At 37.3% G+C, this 16,283-nt stretch overlaps 1 protein-coding gene across 1 annotated transcript in view; it reads left to right on the top strand.

The window, feature by feature from the left end:
• Nucleotides 1-16,283, top strand: part of LOC132560124 (protein NDNF-like) — a 43,753-nt gene that overhangs the window by 24,622 nt on the left and 2,848 nt on the right. Inside the window, exons 2-3 of the mRNA XM_060224773.1 lie at nucleotides 2,736-2,939; nucleotides 14,991-15,094. Of these exons, the coding sequence (XP_060080756.1) occupies nucleotides 2,736-2,939; nucleotides 14,991-15,094 (308 nt within the window). The remainder of the gene's footprint in view (nucleotides 1-2,735; nucleotides 2,940-14,990; nucleotides 15,095-16,283) is intronic.

The following is a 16,283-nucleotide window of genomic DNA, read 5'->3' as shown; positions in this document are numbered from 1 at the left end:
ATGATGCGTTAGGCAAAGAAATTGTAAAATTTATCAAAATTGCTCTAAATTAACGACATTTCTTTTTATGCAGATGAGAATACAAGAAAAGACGTTTTTCTATTTTATTACTGGTATGAAGTACATGGTGGTTTTAGTAAGACACGCCCTCCTCTCTTTTATATAGACCGTGTATGATAAGGTCTAAATTGTTCTAATTTTATGATGATGTTTTCTGGAAAGCAAATATAAGTCGTCTCAACAACACGCTCGTAATGTAGAGTTTTTATAACACGTAAATCAGACATATCAAAAAATATATTCGCTCTTATTTTCATTATTGCAAACTGGTGTTCATTGGATACGTTCTGTAGGCATTTCCAGAACGACCAAACCAGTTGCTCGGAAGTGTTGACGAGACTAGTTACAGTGCCCATTAGCGCGGTCTTTGTGGATGGATGTAATGAAAACCAAACTCATTTCATAGCTGGGTCGTTTCGGATTTTTTAGGGAAAATAATAGTGTATTAACCCAACGGCATTTCTATTTAATCCAAGAACAAGGTCAAGTTAATATAAGGGACTTATGGCACTGGTCCACACAGACGAAAGCTGTCTACACGTCTAGCCTTAGATGTCTATAGCTTTTTATCAGCTCTACGTTTTTATTTCTCTATTTCCTTGCCATCTTAATGAAAGCTTAGGAACAATATCTACTTATCGTCTACTCGTGCTATCACCTGCCTTATTTTTAGATGTGTGATAAGAAGGAGGGAACCCCCGCCCCATTAGGTAGCCCGCCTCTCGTCAGCCATACATATATGTGGATCCCGTGTCAGACCAGCGATAACTCCTCTCTAGACTCTCGACACCTAACTACTCGTGTCAGGCTTACGCGCACAGACTCCATTTAATGGGAAACCATATCCGAAAATATTTTATTTCCATATTGTTTGACTTTAAGTCATGCGATGATTCAAAAGACGAATAAAACCATTTTTGACGTGTTCTTCCTTTGGTATAGGAAATCAATTATGAAATCAATTAGCAAATAACAAAAGTCTCTGCACTAGTTTTATGCACCGTGTACTTAAAAGCAAGATTAACGTCAGTCACAAATTACTGAGCTTTGACTTTTAATGGTGTAATTAGGGATATTAAAGAACTTCATGAAATGGAAATTAAGTTTATTTTGTTCATGTTGCATTAATGTAAATTAAGTTCAATTTGTTCATGTTGAATCTTCTAATGCAGCACAGAGAACCATGAACCAATTCTAAAACAACGACCAGGTGCATTTTCTCTATAAAACATGGAAGTGTGCCGAGAACGACGGAGATTTCATCCTCGGATATCAGCCGTGCTGTCGGGCCATCAATGCACGAGCTTTGTATTGTTGACCACACACGTGTACAAACACGAGCGGTTTAATTTATAATCTAGTGTAGCAATATATTAGTTATAAAGTAGAACTGCTATAACAACATAAGTGCCAAAACGATGAATGTTGGTTGACTATACCTATACCCTCCATCTTAAACACTCCAAAAGTCGAATTCAAAGATCACTCCAATACATTCCAGCTAGTCGTGATTTCAATGTTTATAAATATATTCTAAATTGGTGGTGCTGATGATTGAGTTCCAATTTTCAATGTTAAAATTGGAAGTTGGTGAGGCTGGTATATGCTTGTGTAGACGGAGGAGTACGTGGCTCGGTGTTCAATGGATTATATACACAAATGTTTCCCTGGTACACTGGGACTCGGTTAGAAATAAACACGGTAAGCCTTGCTGGCACAGATATGTAAACTTCTGCTGCACGAAAAATCGTCTCTCATGTATCTTACTTAACTATCTGCAATTACTTACACTCACACTGGCAAATATGATAAAGTGACGAGGGTATTCAGGAGGGTATTCCAAGTTACCCCATACAGGCTTCAGGTTTATAAACTAAACAGGTGTTAATCCGTCAGCTTTATATCCAGGGGACTTTTAAGATGGTTCTATTTCTTAAATTATAAAACGATACATCTTGTAAAAGCCACGCTAAGTGATACACGTGCTCTACTACAACCCCACAGGTCCGTTGTATACCCCATGCCAATGCCCAAATGGTCCAGCTGTACGCTCCATGCTACATTGTACACTTGCTTTACTACAACCCCCACAGGTCCGCTGTACACCCTATGTGAGAGCCTAAATGGTCCCGTTGTACATTCCATGCTAACGCCCAAATGATCCAGCTGTACGCTCCATGCTACATTGTACACGTGCTTTACTACAACCCCACAGGTCCGCTGTACATCCTATGTGAGAGCCTAAATGGTCCCGTTGTACATTCCATGCTAACGCCCAAATGGTCCAGCTGTATGCTCCATGCTACATTGTACACGTGTTTTACTACAACCCCCACAGGTCCGCTGTACACCCTACGTGAGAGCCTAAATGGTCCCGTTGTACATTCCATGCTAACGCCAAAATGGTCTCGCTGCACACTACATGCTACATGGTACACGTGCTTTACTTCAACCCCCACAGGTCCGCTGCACACTCTACGTGAGAGCCTAAATAGTCCCGTTTTATGCCCCATGCTAATGCCCAAATGGCCCCGTTGTACGCTCCATGCTACGCATTACACGTGCTTTAACGCAATCATAACGGTCCCATTGTACACCCCACGTTTAAGCCCAAATGAGTCCATTGTACGCTCCATACTACGTGCTTTACTACAGTCCCAATGGTCCCGTTGCAGGTTCACCATGGTACGACCGTTGGACCCCTCAAATGGCTGCTGTACCGGACTACTCACCGATCTCATCATACTCCTTGTGATCATCCTGCATGTGCGAAGAGGCGTCGCCTCCGAATGGCCTGTACCCGACATATTTTATGATACCAAGGTTATACCGGAGGATAAAGAAGTCACCGCCTATTTATTTAGAAATGAGATAGAGAGGTATGTATGTGTTTATTACATTTTATGTTAAGTGATAAGGAAAATGAGTAAATGACAATGATGTATGCCGAGTCGGATTGAAGGATATTGCCATTTTGGCCGCCCGAATATAGAGAACTAGCTCTTACATATCTCCATTGTATCTCACCACCACTTCGTATTACATGATATAATTTTACAGTTTATATTTAGATGTATTTTGAGCCTTTTCCAATGCACTCTCTTAATACAGTCATCTAACATTTTCAATGTTTGTTTTCTATGGCAGCGTATGTATTGCACGAGATTTTAAGAATCCCCGTGCGTTTGTAGATGCGATACGACTTTGGTTCTCTATGATGGGATTGCGCGCGTGTGACGTTTTGATTGTTCTAAGGACAACTTTAATCCAAAGCAAATCCACATCACCTGTTTTTATACACTATCACAAGTTTTATCTGTAATACGGCTAATGCAGGTGCTTGAAGCTGTAGACATGTTGAGTTTGTTTAAAAATCCAGACAATGCGTACGACAAAATCCGTCACTGTGCCAAATAGGTACAGTATAGAGTTTGTGCCTGGTAGTGGCCTCATCCATTTCCTCAAAAACAAATCCAAATGTCTTTCTACGTCTGCCAATTTTTATCATATTCATATAGATAGGAGAATAGGTGCAGTTTTATTGTTTTGTGTACGTTATATGAGAACATTTACAAGAATGCTTGGAATACTGGACTTTCATGTTTTCATTTTCGTTAGAAAAACATTCAATGCCTTGGTCGAATTAGAATCTTCTTGTTACGACTATGTTTTCAGTATTTTTCTCTCTCCTAGTCGTGTACAACGTCTCCTTTGAATGTGTCAATGCCTAGTCGGGTACAGCGTCTCCTTAGAATGTGTTAATACCGAGTCTGGTACAAGGTCTCCTTTGAATGTGCTAGGGCCTAGTCGGGTACAATGTCTCCTTAGAATGTGTTAATGCCTGGTCGGGTACAGCGTCTCCTTAGAATGTGCTAGGGCCTGGTTGGGTACAACGTCCCCTTTGAATGTGCTAGGGCCTTGTTGGGTACAACGTCTCCTTGGAATGTGTTAATGTCTGGTCGGGTACAGCGTCTCATTAGAATGTGTTAGGGCCTGGTCGGGTACAATGTCTCCTATGAATGTGTTAGGGCCTTTTCGGGTACAACGTCTCCTTGGAATGTGTTAGGGCCTTGTCGAGTACAACGTCTCCTTAGAATGTGTTAGGGCCTGGTCGGGTACAATGTCTCCTATGAATGTGTTAGGGCCTTTTCGGGTACAACGTCTCCTTGGAATGTGTTAGGGCCTTGTCGAGTACAACGTCTCCTTAGAATGTGTTAGGGCCTGGTCGGATGACCTCTCCATCGATGCGTTAATAACTCTCTTATATGGTACATCACTATATATCGTATTTGCAACTCGATATGTTGTTTGATGAGAACGTCCGGCGACTCTAACACTGTGGAATCTGATCAGTTTAGCCTACATTAATACCGACCCCCGTGGTTAGAGGATGATGAGGACCATTGTTAAGGGACCCTCTCGCTCAGTCATCCGAGCTCTTGACGACAAATCACACCGACTTGATTTCATTTCAATCATTGGTATAATATGAATTAAAACCCGATGCATCATCGTTGTTCACTGTACCTGTTCTTCGGGGTCAAATACTGGTTCTGTAAAAACGTATTGATGCGATAATTATCATATATAGTCATGCTTCATAGCAGTAACTTAAACAAGAAAATCAACCATAGTATTGTTTTAGAACAAATCTTGTTCAGTGGAATACCAGATATATCAACAAATGATGCAGGGAGTTTTGTTTTAAGATACTTTATATTTTTCAAAGGTAATTTGATACTTCAGATAAATGCCTAGATTCAATAAGTCCGCAAATGTAAGTGGGTTATTTTAAGTACTTTTAAAATGTGTCGCAGATGGTCTTTTATGTATGTGACTGTCAAGTCATTGTGTATAGACCAGAAAGGCGATCAGATGAGAGACAGAATTGTAAAAGTGATTGTTAGATTGATAACAGTGTACCTACTCACATCCACTTCTCATTATGGAGATGGATGTCAACATTTCCTAATGTAGTGCAGGTTTGTGTGATGACGTGAAAAAATGTCTAGCCTTGTCAGAACTGTTGGTATTTAGAGATCTATTTGATAACAACAGTTAGTGAAGAAATCCTTTACGTACAGGTGGTGTGCGGTATTTTTGTCCAAATAGACATTTAAACATCACATACCGTAAGATGAATTACATAATTTCGGCCAACAATCCAATTTGACGTGTCATTTGCAAGTGCTTGTCCTGCCAATCAGGGATATTACATGTGCTTTTAGAACAGACAGACAGCTTTTCAGATTGTTTCATCTGGGACTTCATAATATATATAAATTATTTTGTTAAAATTATCGCTGCTGTACTTCGCCGTTTTTATCGCTTTACCACCTCCCCACATGCACACGGCTACATAAAACAGGGAAAACTTTATTGAGCTCTCTCTTATGTGTGAATTATCTGCACAAAATGTTCGTAAGATACAGCATTTGTATACCATCACGCACAGGTTTCAGGATAATTGAGCTTTTGTTGTATATAGCATGAATCAAACATGTTTATCAACAAAACGTAACTCAAAGTTATACATTAAGGTTGTATGCTATACTATTGTAAATTAGACCGAAATTCGAAGATTAGGAATTACACAACAATTTGATATTCAAAATTGGAATTGATATAAAAAAAATTGATCATAACGATCATGGTATGGATATCTGTAATAGTAAGGAGATTTTTGAATTGTTCCGCTAGGTCAGAGATACATTTATAGAGTAACAGTTTGGTTTCAGGTTTCTTTTCACCTCTTCTTTAATTGTGTAATATAAATTGGTGCATTAAAATTAAAATCAGTACAACTTGAAACTACGTTCTTATATGTGATATTAAACGACATTGATGTTGTGACACGCACTAAAATAAAAATTGCATTCAATTTTGGCCTTTGGCCGAAGCCGACACCTTGATTTATCAACCTCGGACAAGATCATTTAGACCGAGGACGTAGTCAGAAAACAGTTGACATATCTAGATTGTAATTTTATATAAAAAAGTGTGTTTTGGCTGTAAAATATATCAGTGATACAAGTTAATTGATGATATGCTTAACAGTGTTTTGGTATTGTTATAACTAATTTCAACAAAAAAATGATTACCTATCTTATGATATCTCTGACCAGAAACATGGTTTATACCGTAAAAGTTATGTAGGTTCAAAATAAAAATGGAGAATTCCAAACGTCCTATCTGCCGAACTAGAATTTTTTCTTCAAATTCTGAGCATTTGTAAGGGTGTGACCATCAACATTTAATATATTTTATCTGTATTAAATGTCCATGTTTTCGGCATGACTTATCAGGGGGCGTGATAAATATGTATCAATCACTGATTGAATTGGGTGCATGCAGTTTAAAGTTCCAGTTATCACAGACTACCATTAGTTACACCAAGTCTATTGCCTATGTGGTAGATACGATATTCACTAAAGTTACCTTCTAGAGTGAATCAAAGTCTTTTTTCTGATGTAATGCCCCCTAAAACTGACAACACCTAGCTGACACGAACACGGCTGGTACCGACTATTGCTGGCCAGACTAACGATATTTAACGTAACCATGACCTGTTTTGATTAACTCTAGAATTCAAATAATCTCTGGAAAATTGTACACAGTTTATATTGGTAAGAGCTGGTCATGTTTATGCTACATTAAACCAGTGCCAATGTAATGCTCGAGGATACAAAAAGTCTCCTCAACCATGCGTGACTGTTGTTTCTTGATTACGGTTTTGTCAATACCCGGTAGTCAAATGATTCTGCAAATTTTATTTCCAAATTTAGCTGAGTAATAGGAATAAACATTCATGATACAAGCCGACTGGTTTAGATCTACAGAAACACTCTACGTCACTGCACACGCGCTATTTCTCGGTTCACTCACTTACCCAGTACACCACACAAATCAAAATTTTATCTATGGTAGAGATGTCGTTCATAGATATTGTATAATATATCATTTATCTGTAAAAGATAAACGTGAGAGATAAATAATTAGACAATCAATGTCGTCCTAAGGATTGAACGTGTACAATTGTCATTGAGCACTGTAATATTCAAAATAACGGTACGTCACCGTGAAAATTGCCCCCATTTCTTTACATGGGGGTGTACTTTGTTGTGTCTATTAAGTTTATAGAGATTCTATGTCTAATTAGGACACTTGTATTATCTTATGAAAAACAGATGTACTATAATTTGTATGTTATCTAAAATCATAAAGGTTAACATATAAATATTTCTACGGTAGATCATTTGTACTATATTTTCATACAGTGTTTTGTCTATTTTCCCAGTACGGAAGGATTAGAAAGATTCCATATTAATAAATGATATTGTAACTTTGAAGGTTTAGCTTTTAAATTCGTAGATTTTCAATTCTTAAAATGGTTTTGTTGTTAGAATATATTCCATATACTAAAAGGTACATTTCATATAATTAAATGTATATATTATGATCGAATTTGTTCCCTGGGTTTAATCGAATGAGATGTATGTTTTCTTCGGAATTCTCTCTCTATATCTTTTGTCCTTAATGCTATGTTAATTTTTATTGTTTGTCTTGTGGCATTGAAAACACCGACAGAGAATTTTACGCGAAATTTCTAAAAATGCTCTTCCATCACACATTTTCCAGATGTACTCTGATTGTAATGTGTAACAGTTAATTTCGGATCTAAATTGGAAGCGTTGTAATCCTAGACAATAACCATTGTGCCTATATCCTCTCGTTCCGACGTCATCAGCTAATGGATAACGTCATGTGTGAAATTGACTATGTCCTTTCCGCTGTAAACTGGATAAAGGGTATCTTTCACAAATTATGAGTTTAAAGCAGTTTAAAGTGTTAAAACAAAAGAGATATATGTATATATATATCCATGTACATCCGCCCCCACCGGATGTGAGCCTGATACTGACTCCCCCTGTCGGTGGTTTAGTTCTTTACCCATATCTCAATGTATATGGCGGTCCCGATATCAACTTTCAGTCAGAGTAATTGAAGTAACCTTTAAAGTATATTGTCCCATTTTCTTTATCATGAAATTCCCAATGTGCTGGGGTTATTGGTTTTGCAGTGTTTTCTGCATGTGCTACTTAAGCGCGTTGTATATGTGTTATTTGTAGCATCAGCGTAGCGAGTTCACTTCCACTGGGAGTTAACCATGCGAGGTAGACAGTCAGCACATACTTTCTGTTTTATCATTTTCTCTCTACTTAACATTAGTTTATCCCGCAAGCCTATCACATCAAGCGCATACAATTTGCAAACTAGTTGTGAAATTACAATCTGCATCAGCTGTTAAGAAAACTGCAGATTAAAACTTGACTCAGCGAAGCCTTGACATCATTTAAGGGTAATACGTTTGTGATAACTAAGACTTTCTATTATCAAATGAAGTCCTCACATTAACCTGCACTTGATACGAACAAAACATTATGTTACTGAAGTTGTAGGCGTTTGCTGCAGATTTCTGATATTCCCAGAGGAGGCATTAGAATGTCCCTTACAACCACACTGTTCTCTGTAGATACTAAGCAAACTACTACAAACTCAAAAGAAACTCTTTTTTTCCATTTTAGAATAACGCCTTAAATGTTTTATATATTACATGCAATTAGTAGCGCTGTTTTATATCACAGTAAAAATAGATAGACTGAATTACGTTAAGATTTAAAGCAGAAAATAAAAACATGGAATGTTGTTTTCAAGTAACTAATGATCCACTTCAACAAAGCTTAAGATAACATCATAACTCTTGAAAACAGTTTTACAAAATGAGATGAAAAAGTAACCAAAATTTCGCAAACGTCATTGACAAAAGACATCTAGAATAAAACAGCTATCGTCCAGAGAATGACCAATCAAAGTAATGCTACGTTATTAAAATGAGATGTGATTCATAACCACTAGGCGCAGTTTCGAGCATCTTACAAATATAAGTATATATGTTTATCTAATCATATGCATTTTGGAAACGCCATATGTTTTGGAAGCATGAAAGTGACTATCATGGAATGGAAAAATTACAATTGGGGATCTTAATTAAGTTTAATTACCAATTATTGGGATGTTTATTATCAGTTGAAATCATAATCAGTTGTACTCGTATTTCATTATTAGCTGTTTTGGTGTTTCGTTATTTTATGATATGATATATTGTAATAATGTCTCATTAGTAAGTGTAAGAATAAATAAAAGATAAAATTTTGGGGTGTATATGTCGAAGTGGTTTTGATATTCAAGGGTTCTTTTCCAATATCACGACTTTCCTGTTTGACGTCTACGATTGGTAGATAAACTCTCAACACAGGCAAAGAGATGAAGGTTGAGTAGATTAATGGGAATTTTTATAATCGTCACATTGATTTCGTCGTGCGATACAGGATGGAAGTGTTCGATGCTCGTTATTGTGCCTGATGGTTCCGTTGTTGTTGATTTTGTTCTCATTTGGGAACGCGATATTTCTTGGATTAACAAAGATTTTCATGGCGGATATTGTCCATGAAGCTGAAGAAGCTTACCATTACGGTACACCTGGTCTTACTCCTTATATTTTTCATCAGTCTCCGTGAGTAAGTGTTCTTTTGTTAATATTTTGCCTTATGTTCATCTTATAAAATTCCGGATTAATATACTGTTGACATGTTTGGTTTATTTTGTCATGATCAGCTAAACTGATGTCTAATTATTAGTATTTCACTGCCACATGTATTGTTGGTGTATCATTCTATTGCCGGCTTGTCTTTTCGATATTATTTAGTTATTTAGTCGTCAAGTCCTCGAGTTGTCCTGGTTTTTATCCGCAGGGCAACATTGCAAACGGAATTTATCAAATATCTTAAGGAACGTATCACTTTTGGTAATGCTGATGTAACGTGACATTGGAATTTGTGGGGAATGTGTGTATCTTAGATTTTCGCTTGTTGGGTAAATCCATGCATAGCCATACGTTTATTCTCTGTCAATACTTCATGAATATTAACATCTGTCTGTGTACCCGAATAAACAAGTTCACACATCAAATTTATAATGCTGACTCGAGGGATTCTCTCTACCAACATTGATAGGTTAAAAATTGTTGAACTTTTATGTGATAAAGCAGTTGATCACTGGCCTTGAATCACCCTTTTATAGGTAATGTAACAGATGTGCGCCTTGTGCATGTTAACTTCTGTGTTGGTTAAATATATCCACATTTTTTCCCGATAACCAGAGTTCCAAGCCCTTTTTGATAATGGCCACCAATCTCGAGTTAAATTTTCAGTAGGTATAGAACGACAACTCTCGCGAGATTTTGAAATGACGGCGATTTTTAAAAAATAGTCAGAAACCTTTTTAATTAACATATAGTGACTTAGATGAGTAGCTTGTCCTGGTAGCTCCGTAAGTCTTACATGTACTGATATTTCCTCCTGAAGGTGATTTTTATGATATAGATATCTTGCTCTGAGAGCTCCGTGAGCCCCTATTTTATTGTAAACTTCTCTGCTCCTGAAGGTAACTTAGATGACTAGCCTGTAGCAAGGTAGACTGAACCCTAGTCAGCAGTAGACCGCGGATGGCGTGGACGATACCAGTGTAGACGAGACAACTCATCGGATCTGTGCTTGGGGAGCGATCTGATTAAAATTGGATGTACATATGTCTGAGTGCGAAAATGTATATTGTTGTTTTTCATTGGAGTATACAATGTATGCCCTTTCCTCACGAACAACACACTCCTGACTGACTACCATTCTCAGGTATATTTAGTTTGGGTCAGTAAGTGTGCACAGTTCCACATGCTAAAGTGCGTGTTGTAGAACTACATTGGTCATGGTAGATGGCGCTGTCCGGGGACCTTTAGACCTATCGTACTTGGGTCTCGTGACAGGTGGCGGTCTGTTCTGAAACTGGACCTGTAGTACACAGCGCCCTCTGGTGACGACTCGTTAGTATCACATAGACGTTATTACTGGATAATGAAAAAAGCTACATACCATCCACCAACCTACCTTGTTAAGAGACAACGCAACACCAGACAGTAAACTAGATACAATTCGTGTTCATTACATGGTGAACGTAGTCGCTTCACCACTTTTATCTGTGTTCAGCATTCGCTATCAACTAACAAAACATAAAACGTGGTACCACCTGGGCAATGTTTATTGTTTCGGTTTAATTAAAATTACAGGTGGCCAACATTTAATGTTAATTTTATCGATAGTGGTTAAGAGCTTCACGATTTGCCCTTTACATTAAGAAAAACGATATATAACTTGGAACTTGTTAGTTCTTATACTGTTGATAGATTACCTACATACAGACATCCGCCAACATCCAGGATACCATTCGGAAAATCATATCTAGAGTTAATCAAATGTACATTTTTAAATATGATTATTGCGCATTACCAAATTTGCTAGATGGCATGATTTTTTTGAAAATGTATAAACAGTTGAAGATCTTAACATGTCGATTCAATTTACAGTGAAGTATTCCATTTGGAAATAAAAGAACAAATTCGCAATTCTAAATGAAGTAATAAAAGCAATATGTGATTACAAATATATATGTAAAGTGACCTTCAAAATAAGTATTAATTTAAGCAATTAAAAAAGCATAGTCAAAGATGCTTAAACACTATAAAAATTACAGTAGATATGGTCCTTGTTATGTAACATTAAGTTACATAAAACCTTCTGTAACATTTAATTAATGTTCTTTCTTCTATTGAGTTGAACTGGCCATTTATTTCATTTCCGGGGTTTTGTTACTAAGGTACCAAGATCAATATATTTAGTGATCTAATAGTATATTGTAATATACTTGCAATATGATTCCGTTCAGGGAGTTGGACTCAATTCTTTCTAGTTAGTAGCCAATTGAAATCATATTGATTTCTGGGGATGAAATAATAGAAAAATCTTGCTTTCCGAAAGGAAATATTGTTTTCAATTCTTATTGTATTCTTTTTCTTTTGCCAATCTTTCAGATGTCAAGATAAAAATCACAAATGATATTTCATCGTTATACATTGCCTAACAACGTATTTCTACTTTCGGCAAATAAAAGTCATCTGCATTACTTTCGGATTCGGTGATTAATGAATATAACAGACCTTGATTATATCTCTGTGATTAAACTATCTACGATTATAGGGCAAGTGTTTTACATGGTTTAGCGATAAATACCACCAAGTAGCACATTAGTGTGTAGGTGAGTGTGGAATGTAGAACAAGATGCACACTGTCCGTGTGGTGAACGAAATGAGGCGTAGTGTGCATCCACCTACCTCCATACACAGATGCGACAGCGCGCTTAGTAACGGCGCATGACGAATTACAGACATGTGGTTTACTTCATTTCCGGTAGCGGGTTTGTCGCCCTGCGACCCTGTAATGTTAGGGTACACCTGGTTAGCCTCTCAGCTATAAAGAGATGTGTTGCACCTTTGCGTTGCTAATCTGCTTCATGCATAACTCCCAAAGTGACCTTATTGCGTTGATCCACGTGCGGAATGGCCACCCAGACGTAGGTTCAGAACTGCGATCTCTCTGGTCATTCAGAATTATGGTCAGGGTCAGATCTAATCTCGTCGTTGAGTGGCCAACCGTATCTACCATAGCGCTTCTTGTCTACGATATTACTTCAATGAATTACCACTAACATTTACCTTAAACATGAATGCCCACCCCTTCGTACCCTCGGCTCATGTGCTAAGATCATTTCAAAGATTGGTCACCCATACATAGCCTCAGTGTTTTTATTTAGCCTAATGAATGACCACTCATACTTAGCCTCACCTCATGCACCTGCCCTTGGTTTAACGAACCATATTCTAGCATGATATTTGGATCCGTCCAATTATGACAATATAGATATAGTTTCGCCATCATGAACCTCTTTGTTGAGTCGAAATGTCTGTAAGTTGTGTTAAGCAACCCACATACACATCTGTGATTATTATAAGGTAATAGCTACAATTATAGTGAGAACATTATTTTTATCCGACAGGTCACTTTTTTTTAGAGTATTTCTAAACAAGTGTATAAGATTTTTCACCTATAATTATTATATATCTACTGTAATTTGCATACCAATTGCAACACTTCATTATGATTGTACACATATTCATTGTGAACATGTTATTGTTATCTTAAACCAACCACAATCACATTGTTATTGCGTGCAAGTATACTTTGAAACAGTACATCTAGCAAACATACTTAAATTTGGTAAAGGATGACTCACAAGAATCGAAATTTCAGTTGGATCCAGACGTGTATCGGGTACAATATTCAAATGTCAATTCACCCTATAAGCGTAAAGGTGTGTATGAGGAAAACGCACGTTGGTCCAAAACAAGTCTATCTAGTCAATGTTTAGCACACTCATGTATCATCATTACACCTATAAAACGTCCGCCGATCGGTAACAGTCTCAATCAGCTCTACTTAGTATGGCCTATCGCCAATGGTAAGAAGGGTCAGATTCTATGCATTCGTTTGAAGCGCAATTTTACGAGTCTGCCCAGAGAAGGTGTTTTGTCTGGAACGGGATAAATGCTCTCCAAATTGTACAAACCTTGTAGTACAGAACAGACAAACTACACGCCCAAAGCCTTTCATATCGCACCAGTGGATACTTATTCTAAAGAGCATTGATGGCTACTTGACTTCGGAGACAGGTTGTGAAATGAAGACCCCGACTCTTACAAACAGTTTTATCTGTATTTCCCAAAGGCACTTGAAACAAAGGAGATCTGCGGGGTTTATGTTCTATTTTAACTGGTCCTTGTCCATTTCCCCATAGTTTCTAGATTGTAGTGTCCGTGCACTAGAATCAACCACGCCGAATCACACAATAATTAATTATATTCTATGGTGATTTACATTGGACGATGATGTTTTTCACATTTCGGTTGAATTGTGTTCTGATATTTTATCTAATTACACCATAATGTTGGTTATTAGCTCATTCATTAAGACGTACAACTTTCCACTTTTGCTTATTAATGTTCTTCACCTACTAACCAAGTCAACATGTCATCTTTTTGTACAATTTAGACGTGTTTTATTGCTCTTTACGCTTAATGGGAGTGTTCGCGGTGGTAAATTGATGGTGTTACGTATGCTTAGGTGTGACATTATTGGTTGGAATAAGTTAAATGATATTTCTTTGTTAGTTATGACAAGTGTAGATGGTGTGTCGTTGTTGGTTATGACAAGTGTAGATGGTGTTTCGTTGTTGGTTATGACAAGTGTAGATGGTGTGTCGTTGTTGGTTATGACAAGTGTAGATGGTGTGTCGTTGTTGGTTATGACAAGTGTAGATGGTGTTTCGTTGTTGGTTATGACAAGTGTAGATGGTGTTTCGTTGTTGGTTATGACAAGTGTAGACGGTGTTTCGTTGTTGGTTATGACAAGTGTAGATGGTGTTTCGTTGTTAGTTATGACAAGTGTAGATGGTGTGTCGTTGTTGGTTATGACAAGTGTAGATGGTGTTTCGTTGTTGGTTATGACAAGTGTAGACGGTGTTTCGTTGTTGGTTATGACAAGTGTAGACGGTGTTTCGTTGTTGGTTATGACAAGTGTAGATGGTGTTTCGTTGTTGGTTATGCCGAGTGAAGATGGTGTTTCGTTGTTGGTTATGACAAGTGTAGATGGTGTTTCGTTGTTGGTTATGCCGAGTGTAGATGGTGTTTCATTGTTGGTTATGACAAGTGTATATGGTGTTTCGTTGTTGGTTATGACAAGTGTAGACGGTGTTTCGTTGTTAGTTATGACAAGTGTAGATGGTGTTTCGTTGTTAGTTATGACAAGTGTAGATGGTGTTTCGTTGTTAGTAACGGCGAGTTTCCAGTTTCGTATTCTATATTTTGATTTAGTACTTGTTTTGCTACTTTGTGTACATGAAGAATTTACCTTTAATTTTCATTGTAGCGTATTTTTCCTACCGGACGATGAAACACCAGTGAGTATCAGCGTCACCCCGTGTGCATCCGCTTTAGAATGGAACGTGACTTACTCTACATATAACAAAAGTGGTAAGTATCAGCGTCACCCCGTGTGTATCCGCTTTAAAATTAACATGACTTATATAACAAAAGTGGTAGGTATCTCAAATATACATAACACATGTCCAATACCGATGCATATCAATGCCAGGAAATATATTCAGTGTTGATTTCTTCAATTTTCAATTACGTATTATAGGGAAATGTAAAAACAAATTATCCAAAAATTGATCATAGGAGATAGTAGGGGCCCATGATGTCATCTTCTTCTGTCTTCCCAAAACTATAACGAGGGACGGACATCTGATACATGTGCTAAATAGCTTCTAACCAAATAGACCATTTATTAGCATTAGTTAGTTTAGTTCCTCAGTAATCATTTCTGTGAAAGGCATATGGCTAATGCCTCCGTCAGTATACGTGTTAGAGAATTTCACGTGTCAGACAGTACGAGTTGGTTTTTATCCGCAGTGCTTGGTGTTCGGCTTGTGGTATTTCACTTTTACATCGCATGTATGCTCTGTTATAAAGGTCTTTGATTTTTTTTGCAACTAATTGCTTACAAAAAGAACAAAACTATTCAAAAAGGACATTTCACTAGTGAAAAAATCCTATTTATGATCCAAACTTGAATGACTAAATTAATAAAATGGTTTTAATAACAAGAAAGCAGTATGCTTTTAACTTTTATTTTCAAAACTAAAGGAAAAAATAAGTTGAGTGAAATGTGCCTAGACTTCAACTTGTGTATGGGAATGGCTGTTTACGGGAGAAAAAATTACTTCTGTACCAGGACGGTGCGTTCGACTAGTGCATTCGTTTTATTCCTCACATGTGTTTTTTGTCAGTGTTTGTGAATACACATTTTAAAGTTATTATAAACATGAACTACAGAGACGCAGGTTGTGGTTAAAATCATTTGTTTCACATCTCAACAATGTTGAAGATTAAAAGCATGCCTTGTGTTGTCATGATCTGGGGCGAACTTCTGCCACATCACGGAAGTCATCATTACTATCATGTCTACATATAGGGCAGTACCTCACTAGTTTGTTGAGAGGAAACTGCAGCATTAAGACAGTGCAATGTTAACAGTTCTGACCTGATGGTAGCGTGTTCTATATCAGATAAGTACACACAAACATTCTCTTATTTAACGGCATTATTTTTGAATGCCGATCTTACTCACCTATTAACGGATAATCGTACACGTTGCCAA

Source organism: Ylistrum balloti, unplaced genomic scaffold, assembly GCF_031769215.1.
Source record: "Ylistrum balloti isolate Yb309-2 unplaced genomic scaffold, AGI_CSIRO_Ybal_v1 Utg371016, whole genome shotgun sequence".
NCBI lineage: Eukaryota > Metazoa > Mollusca > Bivalvia > Pectinida > Pectinidae > Ylistrum > Ylistrum balloti.
The sequence above is the reverse complement of the archived record's forward strand: the minus strand, read 5'-3'. Positions and strand labels throughout refer to the sequence as shown.